This window comes from Trachurus trachurus (assembly GCF_905171665.1).
Source record: "Trachurus trachurus genome assembly, chromosome: 22".
Taxonomy (NCBI): Eukaryota; Metazoa; Chordata; class Actinopteri; order Carangiformes; family Carangidae; genus Trachurus; species Trachurus trachurus.
In genome coordinates this window covers 7,845,460-7,859,565 of record NC_139907.1, presented here as the reverse complement: position 1 = coordinate 7,859,565, position 14,106 = coordinate 7,845,460, and the positions used below count along the sequence as shown (strand labels likewise).

Genomic DNA, 14,106 nt, shown 5'->3' with positions numbered 1-14,106 from the left:
TTCTACGATGAGCCATCTGTTCAAACAAGCTGGAGATAAAAAGCAACAGGAGGATAAATAAACGACACTCACCCTCCTGCTGGTCCTGAGAGATCTCGTTGTCGTAGTTGTCTGCATAGTTCCCCTCATACTCGCTGACACACGAGGCTCCGACCACGCAGCCGAGGAAACACAGCACTTGCCGGATTGTGAACACGCGCATGATGGAGCATTGAAGAAAACTGTTGACATCAGATGTGTTTGTCGCCCAGTTTTTTCTTCCCCTCTCTCTCTCTCTCTTATTCTCCCCCCCACTTTCTGCTGAAATGTAAAACTCTTCACACTGAGCCAACTCAGTGGGTGCCGACTTATAAACTCACCGAGGGGGGAAGGAGGGAGGAGGGAGGAGGTCAGGGAGGGTGGGGGATGCTGTGCTCTGCTGTGTAGGTTGGGTGAGTAATGCTTCGGTGGAGGTAACGTGTCAAAAGTCAAACTGAGTGGGAAATAGGGGCATTATGGCGAAAGAGGGGGGAATTACACGGGCACTGGGGAAACTGGGGGCAAGAAAAAGGGGGGAGAGGAATGAGTGAAAGGTTTAAATGTACAGTATTGTTAGGCAATATATGACTGCTGAACACATACATATGAATAAAACAGTATAATATGCAGAAAATAGGAACATACACTGCACATTATGTATCTTATAAATTAATTCTCACTTATTTAAAATGGCTTTGTAGGTATTTTGCAGTTATTAAATGATCCGAATCTAATCATCTGAATAGTTTTGTTCAGCAGCACCATTGTGTTGATCCTCAGTTGTAAATTTAAGAGTCATTCACTTTCACACACACATATTATGTCGTTTCCACAGGACGTGTCCATCCACACACACTCTCTCAGGTCTGTCTGCCTTTTAACCTTTACACTGATGAGTCTGAGTCACTCGCTGCAATGTGTTTCAACACCAAATGCCTTAATCTAAAAAAAAAAAAAAAATTGCAAAATTGCACCGTCTGGATTTTAATGAGCGTGTTTTAACTCTGAATTAAATCTAGTTGCTCAGCAACACGGAGAAATCTGCTTTCTAGCTGTGATTATATTTTGTTGCCTGGTTATAAACTGTCAATTAGACTTCATGTGGCCGTGACATTGCACTCCTCCTAACTGAGGCCAGATGACCTGACTCTTATTGACACAGCAGCCCTCTGGCCAACAGGTGCTGGGGTCAAGCAGCAGAAGTAGGACAGGTCAAGGTCAGAGGAAAAGCCCCCGACTGACCGACCTCTCTTCTATCTGCAGACCTTCAGACTGAGCTCCCGACTGCAGACGTCAGCATGTCTGCCAGTAAAGTGTGTCTGTTTTCTGCTGTCTGACAGGCTGTAATTGCAGCAGAGGGACTGATTGGAGTGGAAGCTGGCAGCGTTATCTCCGGAAAAGAGAAAACCTGTAGAGAAAGAGTTATGGAGAGACAGTCGGAGACAGAAAGGTGGATGTTTTTGCGAGGAAGTGGCTATAGAGAGAGGCTATATTTGTAGATTTATTTTTCCACATGAGTAATTAGGATTCTGTCACCAAAGCAGTTAAAACCTGCAGGTGGAGTGTAAAATCTGGTGCGTATGCATGTTAGAAAGAGTTGGTGTTCTCATCTTTGCATCATCTCAGGCATGTCCTGCTTTTCTTTTCTTTTTTTTTCTTCCTCTTTATATAGGTCATATTTCTATTTAAGTCAATAATATGTGAGTCCATGACAGAGGAGCTACATTTATCAGGAGTCGCCAGACGCTGTTTACCACCCCCACCTGCACACCACACCTACAGTTTAGCTGTCACGCAAAAACACTCCCAGCTGGCACTGAGGGGGAGGGAGCGATGAGAGACGAAGGCAAAAAAAAAGAAAAAAAAGGAACTCACAGCAAATACAGGAAGGAAGATGGGAAAAAGGGGAAAAAGACAGATAGAGAGATGTCTAAAGTCGGGTCGTGTTATCAGCAAAGACGAGAGGAGAACGGATCCAATCTTCTGGGTCTTTCTCCTGATGAAACCAGGGGAGGTGCCATGCAGGGGAAACTGGGACAGTGGGTGTTGTCGGGTGAATTTACGCTGATTTAAAGCAGCAACACGGGCTCCACTGATGAACAAACCACATAACACTAACACCAACAGTAACAGGGCACAAAGTGAGCCAGCACAGGCCAGTTTTTTATGAGAACTGGGTGGTATTCTTGGGTGTTTCCATTTACGCTCCCCAATATAAGGAGAGGAAACCATGGAGATAAAAATCAAACAATACAGTCACTGCGAGAAAATAGGCATATAATAATGTTTAAAAAGGAGCGACTTAGTTTAAAATATTATAGTTGTAGGTGTCACAGTCAGCGGGCACAGTTAAAACTGACTCACTGTACTGAACTGGAGTACCTCAAGGCTCTAAACATGGTCTGCTTTCATTTTCAATTTACATAAATAATTTAAAGTATTAATGCTAATACTTGTTGCTATGTCTATTACAGTCTGACTTTCATATTCAGCAGTGCAAGCTCATTGAGGTTTTGGTCTTTATGCTACTGTTTTGGGCAGGTCTCCCTTTAAAAAACCCCAGCAGGATAGAATAAATAAATAAAACTATACACTATCAATCCATGGACAGATTATCTGGCTGTGTCCCTCAGGGAGAAAAAACAAAAAATAAAACTCAACTCAAATATAATTAAGAGACATCCCAACTTTATCAGGTTTCATAACTCTCTCATCTCAACCAGCCTGCGGAGCGTCGTTTCAGCCTCCGACTCAGCTGCTGTCTGTCTCCCACCGACGGTCACAGGGAGCAAACAAACAGGAAATTAGAGGAATGAGTCGGAAAACACAATTTCATCCGTCTCCAAGCAGCGACTGACTGTGCCTCCTGTGAGGGCGTCTCTAATAAATGTAGAGCGGCGGGCGGCGTGATATAAGTATTTATGATGCTATTGAACCTCCTGGAGGCCTCCTGACTCCACTGAGATCAATAATAGACGACCAACGCTTAATCCATCTAATGTGTTTGCTCGGCCTTTTGACAGGAGAGATGAGGACGTGAGAGCAGAAACGTGGGATAAACACACACACATTTACACACTTTAGTTTTTGCAGTAGTGCTTGTAGTGTGTGTGCATTTGCATGTACACGTGGTGAGAGTTGTAGTGCTACACAACCAGAAATCATTACTGCGTTATGTTGTTAACACAATCACTAATAATGAAGTGAGGCAAGCTTAACCACAAGCTTCACAGCGTGTGTCAGGATGGTGTTAATTAGAGAGATGTTAAATATTATTAGACTTGGCCTGGAACGCCCGATCAAGACCTCGACTTGGAAATAATTGTGTGTGTGTGTGTGTGTGAGTGAGTGTGTAAAATCTAGGTCAAGATGTTTGGCTGGAGAGGAGTGGAGAGATGTAGATTTTAACAAGGTAACAACAGAGACACCTCAACTCAAGAGAACAAAAAGGTCAACACTTGATTTGCGCCGATATGACATCACATCACAGTTTGCATATTTATTTTCCACATTTTCGGATGAGTGAAGTGAAAAACCTCGACATGTGACTGAGTCATGGCTGCAACCAGGATGTGAACACTGTAGCTGGCCCAAACCTGCACACATGTTTACGTATTGGGACCAAAGCATTGAGTTGAGGGGGAGGAGGGGGGTCGGTGGGTGATTACATCAGTAAGGCCAATGCTACATTAATGTGTGTGTTTCCATCCAGGGTCCCCAGAGCAGATCCGACGCCACAGTAGAGCAGCGCTGCCCCTCTGTGAAGAAAATTAACAACATCTGGACATGGAAACTTCTACCCATTACATCTAATGGGGGCTTTAAAGGGGGACGAAAAAAAAAAAAGGGTGAAAGTGAGTGTGTGATTTGAGCGAAAACACCCGCAGTGTGTGTGTGAGTGAGAGAGGAGGAGTATTTTGAACTGTGCTGCAGCTACAGCATAAAGATCCTGTTGAGCCTGGTGTTTCTGTCACCTTTGCCGCGCTCCCCGACACACAAGTGACGCTTGACGTGTTCATATGGAAAATGACCTCAGATGTTGAAAGTTACGTACGTGTACACACACACACCTCTTTCTAAAGGTGTCACAGGTTTGGCTGAGCTGTAAATACAAGTGATAGAGTGCATACACATACAGACACATACATATTTGTGTAGTTACACCCACAGACACACAGACACATACATACAGTATACTTGGCACAAAGTTTGATTAGCTTTCGTTAATTAGTTAGCTCTCGTTTTTACTAAATAAATGTAAAAATAAAGATTTAGTTTTGCAGATAATGGACTGAAATCAACAGCCATGCGCTGCAGATACAACCTGAGCCCGAGGGCCAGGAAACGTCACCTCTACTACCACGAGACGGGACTGATACTCGACACTCACCGTTTTCATACAACATTAATAATACAGTATATGAATATTTCTAAAGGCTAAAATGATTGTGGCACTATTTAACGTTTAGAAAAATAAGCACTTTTACAACCACTTCACATTATCTTCTTCCCTATGGGATTAATTAAGACTTATTTTCACTGTAACTGAACCGCACGTTCTAATGATTGTGTGTCTGTATTCTCAGCTCTACAACGTCGACTACCACTGGACTATAATTCAGCAGCTCAAGTCCCATTACAGTCAGTCATTTGGCCGCCACATATGAGTCTCTAATGAACCACATCCTGACTGGCTGATGATGACTCCTGGACATCTCCATTAGCGGCGGGCTGCTCATTAGCCGTTTCATTGGCTGTTTGGGGCTCATCGGCCGCAGCAGCGCTGGTCGTCATGGTCTCACTAGCCGCTGCGCTCGCCGCCTGAGACTCACCCACCGCCTGAGAGGACAGCGTCGTTGTCGCTGCACCATTGATTACTACTGCTGCTGCTGGAGACTCTGCAGTCGCCACGTGAGCGCTGTCCGTCCTGGTCCTGCCATCTGAATCTGACGCTGAACGGTACCTGATCTCTTGGCTATCACTGGAGCAGATGCTGCTGTTGTTGTTGTTGTTGTTGTTATTTGTCTGGTCCAGTGGTTGCGTGGTTACTTCATGTTTAGTCCCGGGCGGCGCACATGAAGTCCACGAGTCCTGGTCGAAGTCTGGAAGCTGATGGACGATGACCGGCAGTGGGGTGACCTGATTTAGCCCCGTGGGCTCGTTGGCTACATGGTTGCTGCTTGTTGATGGCTCATTAGTAATTGCTGATTGCCAGTTATTGGAGCAGAGCACAGCGGGGATGCTGCAAAGGGAAACAAGTCATTAATGTCAGTAATTAAACTAGTCGCGTCTTTAAAAGTTTACTTTGTGAGACCAGATGTCCTTGGCTGCTCCCTAAAATGCCTCTCTGTCGCTGAGCATCTACGGATTAACAGCAATTTGTTGCCAACAGGGAGTTATAGTTTCAAATAAAAAAAAAAAAGATGGATGGGACCCAATGCTGTGTTATATACATTTGGAGCGGTATTTGGCTTCTGAATTTACAAGAGACCTGTTGAGAATGATTCCCTCTCTGACCCGAGCAAATACAGAAACACCCATAACCTCACTGGAAACTCAGTGGTAAGACTTTTTTTTAAATCAACGGTTCAATATGTCAACTTTTCACAACAAAGCTGAAATAATTAGAGGCACACGGCTTTGATTTGAGAGCTACAAATTATATTTTGAATATACTTTGTAAAAAAAGAACCGTTTGATGTTGTTGTTTCTTATTGGACAGTATAAGAAAGGAAGACGTTTTAATTCTCAGTTTAGATAAAAGACGTGGACAGAAACACATAATGAGGTTTCCAAACAGCAGGCTTAACTTTCAGTTTAGTAAATATGTTTTTTTCTCAGGTGTTGTGTGAACCAGGCTACACTGACCTCGACAGCTGCTTCTGAAGCTCCTGAGCATGTTGGTTGCACTGGTCAAAGAAACAGGCCTGAGCCTCCACAAAGTCAGTCAGGCTCCGCATGTGGTTGATCTGAGGGAGGAAAACAAACACAATATGAGACAAATAAACCATAGGGCAAATGTTAAAATACTAAACATCTTAAAAAAAAAAAAAAAGACCACAAAAGAGACCACAAAATAAAAACAAATGAGCGTAATATGGATTTTTATGGGATAGTGAATAAGGAACACATGTAGAAAACAAGAAATCTACCTTGTTTACATCTTGGGAACTCAGTATTAGTTATGAATGTTACAAGAAATGGCTAAAACAATATACAATATGACATCTGGTTTTCTTTGTGTGTGTGTACATACGTGAGTGTTGCTGATTCCTTCCAGAGTCCGTTTTGTAACTTCTGTCTGTCGATCGAACAGACTTTGACAGATCCTCAGCTCCATCTCTGCCTACACACACACACACAATCATCTTTTATACCCTTTCCAATTATGTCCACAAATTACGAGCTTTGTTTCTGCAAATCTCCCATTACCCTTGAGAGGTTTAAATCTGAATCAGCTAAACAATAGAAAGGAAACTATTACTGCGACCATCAGGACCATGCAGTGATTATATACAACTTAATAAGTGAGAGATTTAAAGCCGTCATAATAAACAAAATGAACTTGCCTGAGAAATTTCCTGAGCCCATATCTGTTTGGAGGGAAAGAGACAGAGGAAGAGAAGTAAAGCACCAACATCAAGTTCAGCTGTCTTGTCCATGTGCAGTCCAACTTTACAACCACTGACCTTTAGCCATTTAACACGCAGGAAGCTGAACATGTAGGAGACATGAGACAAGTAGTCATCATCCATTGGGTTTGCATTCAGGTTCTGACAAAAGACAGGGAAGACAAAACAAGAAGGTAATATATCTAGTGTATTATATAGAAGAAAACGCCTGATTGGTTCACTGAGGAAACCAGATATGTGTTCAAAAGGCACGTATTCATGTTTTTCATCAGTGAAGGTCAAGTTCAAACGACTTCAACTCACTCTGGCCTCTCGGTCGGCCTCGTGGGCTTTCCTCAGCCTGGTTTTAGCGATGTCCAAGTCCAAACGCTTGTTCAGCATCATCCTGCGCTCATCCTACCAACACACACACACACAGAAAGAAATGAGAAAGCATTCAGATTCAGGACAATGAGAACATCTTGGTAAATCAATACCACATTATACACATTGTGTGTGAGTGTGTGTGTGTTTTAATCTTTTTTTTTTTACCTGTATGGCTTTGTATTCCCCTTCCGTGAAACTCTTCAGTGGGGTGAGAAAGTGGATGTTGGTGCTTTGGACAAACTTTCTTTCTTCGCCACTGAGCTGCTTCTGAATCTCTCCACACCGCAGCAGTGCAGCTCCTGAACATAAAACAAACTGAAGCTTAAAAACATCTATGACAATGTAAAAAGCATCTGCTAACTACTTATTCATGTGTGTATGATACCAAGAGACAATGGATATTTAGATTAATATGCACTCACCATAGGGTGTGGTCGACCCAATCTCCAGCCCAGCCTGAGTCATTTGATCTCCCAGAGTCTCGAGGGTACGAGGCCGAGGTGGGACGCTCCAATCCAGTTGTTCATACAGCCGGTCCTCTAACCGAGCTCCTGTTCATCAGGAATCAGGGGTCAGTTCAGTTCAGGTTAAAGAGTTTTCAAGTCTAAAAAAAAACAACTGAAAAAATCAGCACAGTGCATTTGAAATGTAATAAAACCATGCCATAAATATGATGTTAATGTTAATTTGAGTAGATTTACGTCAGTATAGCCAGAAGTGTGTGGGAGATGTGAAAAGTTGGCTACAAAAAAAAGCAGGTGCTCACAGGAAAAGTAGAAAATATAAAAAACCACGACAGGCACAAATCATGTGGCTGAGGAGAAAACCAGTTGAAAACGCTCTCTAGGATGTGGGTGTACGTTTCCTTGTCAACGATCAAGAAAAAGACCTCATGATTATAACCTCAGAATTCAGATGCAAATAAAAACAGAAAGGCTGAGACTCAGTTCATAGAAACAAGGAGCCAGCAGCGCAAAATGTGGATAAAAAACAGCCACCACATCGTCTTTCACACATCATGGTGGTTCTGTTGGTGTTCAGGCTTGTGTGGCTGCTAATGAACGTGGCATTTATGATGATTTCACTCCTGGCAGAAGCAACGAGGATGAATACAAAGGTATAATGCAGCATTCTGTAGAGGTAACTTTCAACATCCAACAGTTTAACCTTTGGAACAGGTGTCAAAAGCAAGTTTTAGGATATTAACATACCACTAAACACCACACTTCTTAACCTCCTGGACAAATGTAATCCTGTATTTTACAAGGAAAGTGCAGAGAAGGGTACAGCTGCTGAAAACGGGAGGCAGCTGCTTTCAAATTGTATATCCTTCCAATTATCCCTTACCTATTAACTAAAGCTGAGGTAAAAAGAGCAACTAAAAGCTCTTGGTCGATACATAAACAAGACATGACCTGCAAATATATCGCAGATATAGACGCTGGAAAAAAAAAAAGCAAAATATTATTATATCTGGCAGCTGAATGGTCTCCTTATTTGACAGATTGCAGACCACATCCACTCATAACTCCATTATCTGAGGTAATTGGATTCAAACAGGCAAAAGAATAACCATGCCTATTCATCTGAACAGGCCGAACTGCAGTCAAAGCAAACAGAGGAGCAGGCAGGAGATGTATCTATTGTGGGAGAGCAAATAAAGCTGAAATACTGGGACCCAGAGGTAGAGACTAATAGAGTCATTAGTGGTTTTACATAGAGAACCATAAATCCTTGGCTTGTACCCACTTGATGCTAATGCTCATAACAGACTTGTAGGTTTATCATTAGGACAAATATTTTGGCATTCATGCATGGTACAGCATATTAAATATACAGATACCCTAAGTATGGCATATTTTGCATTCTCATTAAAATCACAGGCCCACAAACAAACATTTTATTGGTTTGGGATAAATGCTATAGTAGTATTCACTTATTAACACAATGTAGTTATAAGACTGAGTTATTTTAGATTGAGTGAAGTATGACTGAGTTCCTTTCTCTGATTACGTTGATACTGTGTAGTATTTCACTTCTGTTCTGAGACAGATTATAAGTAGTTTCATTTTTATGATCATCCAGACAAAAGTATTTTTCTCAATGCCTCTAACGTAAAGTGGATTTTCTGCAGAGAACCTGAACTGATAATGAAAATTACTCAAATAGTACTTGTCTGTGATGAAATGAAACACTGAAAAATTGAGCTCATAAAGGATAAGATTTTTTAATTGTATTAATATAATAAGAACTAAAGAGAAATTATGAATAAGTAGCTAAACAAATGTCTCTCCTTCTCACCGGGGCTTGGCTGCAGTAACACCTCGGTCTGGGAGATTATATTATCCGTGCAGGTCTTGGTGACGTCAGCCAGGGCCAGGAGCTGCTCCACGCCGGGGTTGAACTCTGTCTTCTCCGCCTGGCCGATGCTCTCCTCCGTGTACTGGAGTGGAGGCGGAATGACAAGAACAACATTCATTCATCCACCAAATGTATCTTATCTTAAGCCAATGTGTGTTTTAATATCTAAATACGGTGTTTTTTAATGGTTTATTTTCCAATATTTACCTGAACAGCCCGGTTGATGAACTGCCCAGCATCCACCGCCAACCGAGTCAGATCCATGGCAACGTCGTCCCCAAGGTCGCGCGCTGCCTGCTACCGTTCAACCGTTGGTCCAACAGGCTGCGAGCGAGCTACAAAAAGCCAAGTAACCGACCGCTGTCACTGTCAACGGCCGTTGCCATGGCGGCCTTAACCGCTAACTACCGCCGCGCTAACTGCTCGCTCGCTTGTTATCCAGATTACGGTTCGTTAACACCGACCAGCCGAGAAAATAAAGCCGACGCAAGTGCAAGTAAGCAGCACCTGCTCGCTCGCTCGCTGGCGCTATTGACAGTTTTATCCCCCAGCCATGCCGAGCGCTGCCTCCCGTCAAGCTGTCCGTGTTTGCAGCCTCGGTCAGCGGCCAGTCTGCTCAAGAAATCACCTCTCGTCTGTTTGTTTACCGTTACCTCCGTCAAGACTTTTATTTTGAAGGCTCAAACGCTGTATGTAACGTCTAACTTTTCCCAAACAGTTTGTTTGGCAGCTAATCGGCAGCTGGGTATGTATTTACATAGATATTTATATACTGGCGCATTTATACCTGTATAAATATGATCTTAAACACAGCCCTTTACCTGGGAAAAAAAAGCTTATCTTACTAAAGACATCCTTATTTTTATACAAGCCCTGAACTTCCGGGTAGGATTTTTCAAAACAAAAGCATAAGACTTCCACCACTGAACGATTTACAGCAGAAAAAAAAAACTAATAAGGTGCAAAATACTACTTAAATAAAAAACTAAAATACAATTTCTTAAGACAGTGCCAATTCTTGCAACATTTAACTGCATCTACTTTAATTTGACAATAATGAGAGAAGAGTTCAGTTTACATGCCAGTTGTCCCCCATAGAGAAGCTCCAAGATGAGAATAAAATAATAATGCAGAGTGTGAAGCAGAGAAGGTCATCCACTGATATACGGTAATCAGAAAAGGCAAGTTTCCAGTAAGTGTTTGTTTGGAGTGCTCCTCTTGGATGAAACAAGTGCAAATGGCCTCTATCCAAAAGCAAGAGGCAACAGCAGCCAAGCGTTGACGAAAAGGAGAAGTGCCATGATGAAAAAAAAAGTGACCTTTTGAGCATCTGAACTCATGACTAAACATCAAAACATTGCTCACTAGATCAATAGTAGCTACGTATCTCCACACTTCCCTTATACTCGGTACAGGTCTTCCCACTTAGCTGCCTTCAACCTCTTAAAGGCTCTTCAAGACAAGCACTCTGCTCTAATTGGTGCTTGTGCAAAGAAAAAGGTGAACTGATTGGACCAGTGGGTGTGTGAAAGAGAGAAACAGAGAGATGAAAGGGATTAAAGCAATCAGCTGACCGTCTGACTGCTATTGTGACTCTAAGGAGGGTTAAGAGATTAGAAGACGCTCCTCTTACAGACACATTTTTACCTATGAAATGAAAATAGAAAAATCTACTTTATTACAAAAATGAAGATAATGTACATACATTCAACTCATATTCTCTTTTTTTCCCAGTAAACTGTAAATTATAAACAATACGTACATATACGCTTGTATACCTCACATTTAAGCCACATATTAGCACTTGAGGTTGTCTTTTTGTGTAGGCATTTTCACAGGAAAGCATCCTTAACTCTCCTGCAAATGTTAAGTGTGCATTTCATAGGTAAGGCCCCCAGCCCAGATACATCTGACAGAGCAGCTTGTCGTCTGTAGATTCCTGGATGAGGTAGTGGACGTGTCCCTCTATGGACAGAGGCAGACCCAGCACTTTGTTTCTGCTCTTTATCACTCCCTGCAGACGCTGCTCGATGTCACACACGTGAGTTTTAGCCTGGGAAGAAAAGAAAAAAGATAAAACAATACAATAATACCAATAGAAAAAAATGTGACATATATAAATTACATCAGATCTGCATGCACTGTAAACGCACCTTTTCATTAACTATCTCTCCTGTCTCGTTGGCCTGAGTTTTGGAGACCCCCTTGCCTTGTTTGCTCCACTCCACCAGCGGGTCATGAAGGAAGGTCTTGAGCACACTTAGAGGGAAAATTAAAAACAGTGAGTGAGAGAAACTATAGATTTGTGACAGAAAAATATTGTTACAGACATACGCTCGTGTTGCAGAAATATTCGCGAATATATAAGAAATCCATTGATTTTGCTACAGTCTTGAACTCAAACAGTATTATTAGATAATGTTGAAGTATCTATGTATGTACCTTGTGAGCGGCTCTCTCTGGTCTCTCATTAGTCTCATGGTGACCTCACAGGCCTGTCTGAAGAGGCCTTCGGTGCCCATAGGTCCCATAGCATGGACCATGTTTTGGGTCAGACGGAAAGGAACGACCTCAGGCACGTCAAACGTCTCCCCCTAGTGGAAAAGGAGAGAGGGAGCATGAGAGAAACAATTAGATCAGGGGTCCCCAAACTTTTTGCAAAGAGGGCCAGATTTGGTGAAGTAAAAATGTGTGGGGGCCGGGTCGGCCGACCTTTCAGCTGACATCCTTTGAACCATTAACATTAAATGCAAATTAACTATTTAATACTTTTTTTTTTCATTGCAAATTGAATTCTTTTCATTTCTTCACATAGATAAATAAATCTAAACAAGTTTTTACCAAAATCACTCTGCTTTTCATATTTGAAGACCACATAAAATTACATAAATGTCTGGGAAAAAAGGAAGCTTAAACATATCTAGGTTAATTTGAAACATTATTAGCCTACATTTTATATTAGCCTATATTATATCTTAAAAAATCAAAAATTGCAAAATCAAACCAAAAACAAGAATAGACCCTGTCTCTGTTAAGAAAAGATGCACTCAAATATAAAACCACACACAACCAAAACAATAAATAAAATGGCTTATCAAGTCTCAACAAAACTGCACTTGAATAGATATTGACCGTGTCATCACAGTAGATGAGGTGAGTAGTGACTGAGGCTGTGTATGTCGCTCTAAGACGGGTGTGGTGGGGGGGTCAGCGGCGTGGAGCGGGTCTCTGTAGCGGGGACAGCTCCGTGACACCGCCGGTGTGACGGGGGCGGGGGGCTCACGGCAGCACCGCTGCTCGTTGGAAACAGCAGTGATGACGTGCTTTCACGTCCGAGTCTCCAAACCAGAAGCGTTGTAACAGTAACAGCACCGGAAAAGTCGCTAGATTTGTCGCTAGTGGCTTTTGTCAAAAAGAAAGTCGATGAGAGGGTTTGGAAAGTCGCCAGATTTGGCGAGTTGGCAACTGACGTTACCTTGCGATGTTCCTCACAGACTCACATGCTGCACTGTGTGTGTGGTAGCGGCCCCGCCTCCCCCCACAGAGACAAAGATCCTGGATGACTGACAAGAGGCTTCACTCCCTTCATTTCATTCCGCTATGGAACAAACGTGCCCAGGTGCTGAGACAATAAAAAAAATGTACGTTCTGGCGGGCCGCATATTATTGATTTTTTTGATGACAGAGGCTGCGGGCCGGTTGGAATTTGAACGCGGGCCGCATCTGGCCCGCGGGCCGTAGTTTGGGGACCACTGAATTAGATGGTAGAAATAAGAATACATGACAACATTTTTTCCCCCCATCACCTCTATATAAAATATAAATATAAAACATTTTAAGACAATTTGGGACCAAGACGAACCTTGTTAAAGAGGCAGTTGAAGTCGACGTGAACACATTCCCCTGTGAAAGAGTCAAAGAGGATGTTTTCTCCGTGGCGATCTCCCAAACCCAGGATGTAGCCGACCATTGACATCACAGCTGTGGAGCGGCAGTAAGCAGAGCGACTGCTGTACCTGTAAGAAAAAAAAACACAATCAGTGGTATTACACATAATCTTACCTTTAAAGGGATAGTTCAACATTTTTTGGCAAATTGGCCCATTGCCATAATCCCTATAGTTTTAGGAGTTGGTTGGTTACCTTTAATTGTCGGTGCAAGATATTTTTAGAACGGCGGAGCAGAGCCGCAAGCTGCTCAGAGCTACGCTACGGAGGCTAATGGTATTTCTTGGTTTCCCTCATCAAACTCATCAAATACACAATCCAACAACTCCAAAACGCTCTGGTGGACAAGTTGTGACCTGCACATTCACCACGCTATGAGATAATAACAGAACGTTACCAGACAGAGTTGTTTTAGAGGTAAATTCATGCAAAACCACTGTTGCGCCTTCCCGTCGAGGACAGTTTTTCGGGTTAGTCTCTGCATTTGCCTCTAAAACAACTCTGTCTTGTAACATTACATTATTATCTCATAGCGTGGTGAATGTGCAGGTCAAGAGAGCGTTATGGAGTTGTTGGATTGTGTATTTGATGAGTATAATGAGGGAAACCAAGAAATCCCATGAGCCTCCGTAGCATAGCTCTGAGCAGCTTGCGGCTCTGCTCCGCCGTTCTAAAAATAGCTTGCACCAACAATTAAAGGTAACGAATCTACTCCTAAAACTGTAGGGATTATGGCAATGGGCCAATTTGCCAAAATGTTGAACTATCCCTTTAAAAAAGTG

At 42.5% G+C, this 14,106-nt stretch overlaps 2 protein-coding genes across 2 annotated transcripts in view; both read right to left on the bottom strand.

Moving 5' to 3' along the window:
* Positions 1-4,677: 4,677 nt before the first annotated feature.
* On the bottom strand, positions 4,678-9,641 carry LOC311006218 (endophilin-B1-like; the record flags this gene model as incomplete). The annotated part of the gene is made up of 10 exons (XM_083998960.1): positions 4,678-5,260; positions 5,887-5,987; positions 6,275-6,360; positions 6,584-6,611; positions 6,708-6,791; positions 6,954-7,046; positions 7,182-7,315; positions 7,439-7,567; positions 9,318-9,459; positions 9,585-9,641. The coding sequence occupies 10 exons, from the start codon at positions 9,639-9,641 to the stop codon at positions 4,690-4,692; spliced, it is 1,425 nt and encodes a 474-aa protein (XP_083855086.1). The 3' UTR covers positions 4,678-4,689.
* Positions 9,642-11,131: 1,490 nt separating this feature from the next.
* atr (ATR checkpoint kinase) overlaps positions 11,132-14,106 on the bottom strand; it is a 30,362-nt gene continuing 27,387 nt past the window's right edge. The window contains exons 45-48 of the mRNA XM_083998036.1: positions 13,240-13,393; positions 11,820-11,971; positions 11,531-11,636; positions 11,132-11,430 (exon numbers count right to left, since the gene is read on the bottom strand). Coding sequence (XP_083854162.1) covers positions 11,257-11,430; positions 11,531-11,636; positions 11,820-11,971; positions 13,240-13,393 — 586 coding nt within the window. The 3' untranslated portion in view covers positions 11,132-11,256. The remainder of the gene's footprint in view (positions 11,431-11,530; positions 11,637-11,819; positions 11,972-13,239; positions 13,394-14,106) is intronic.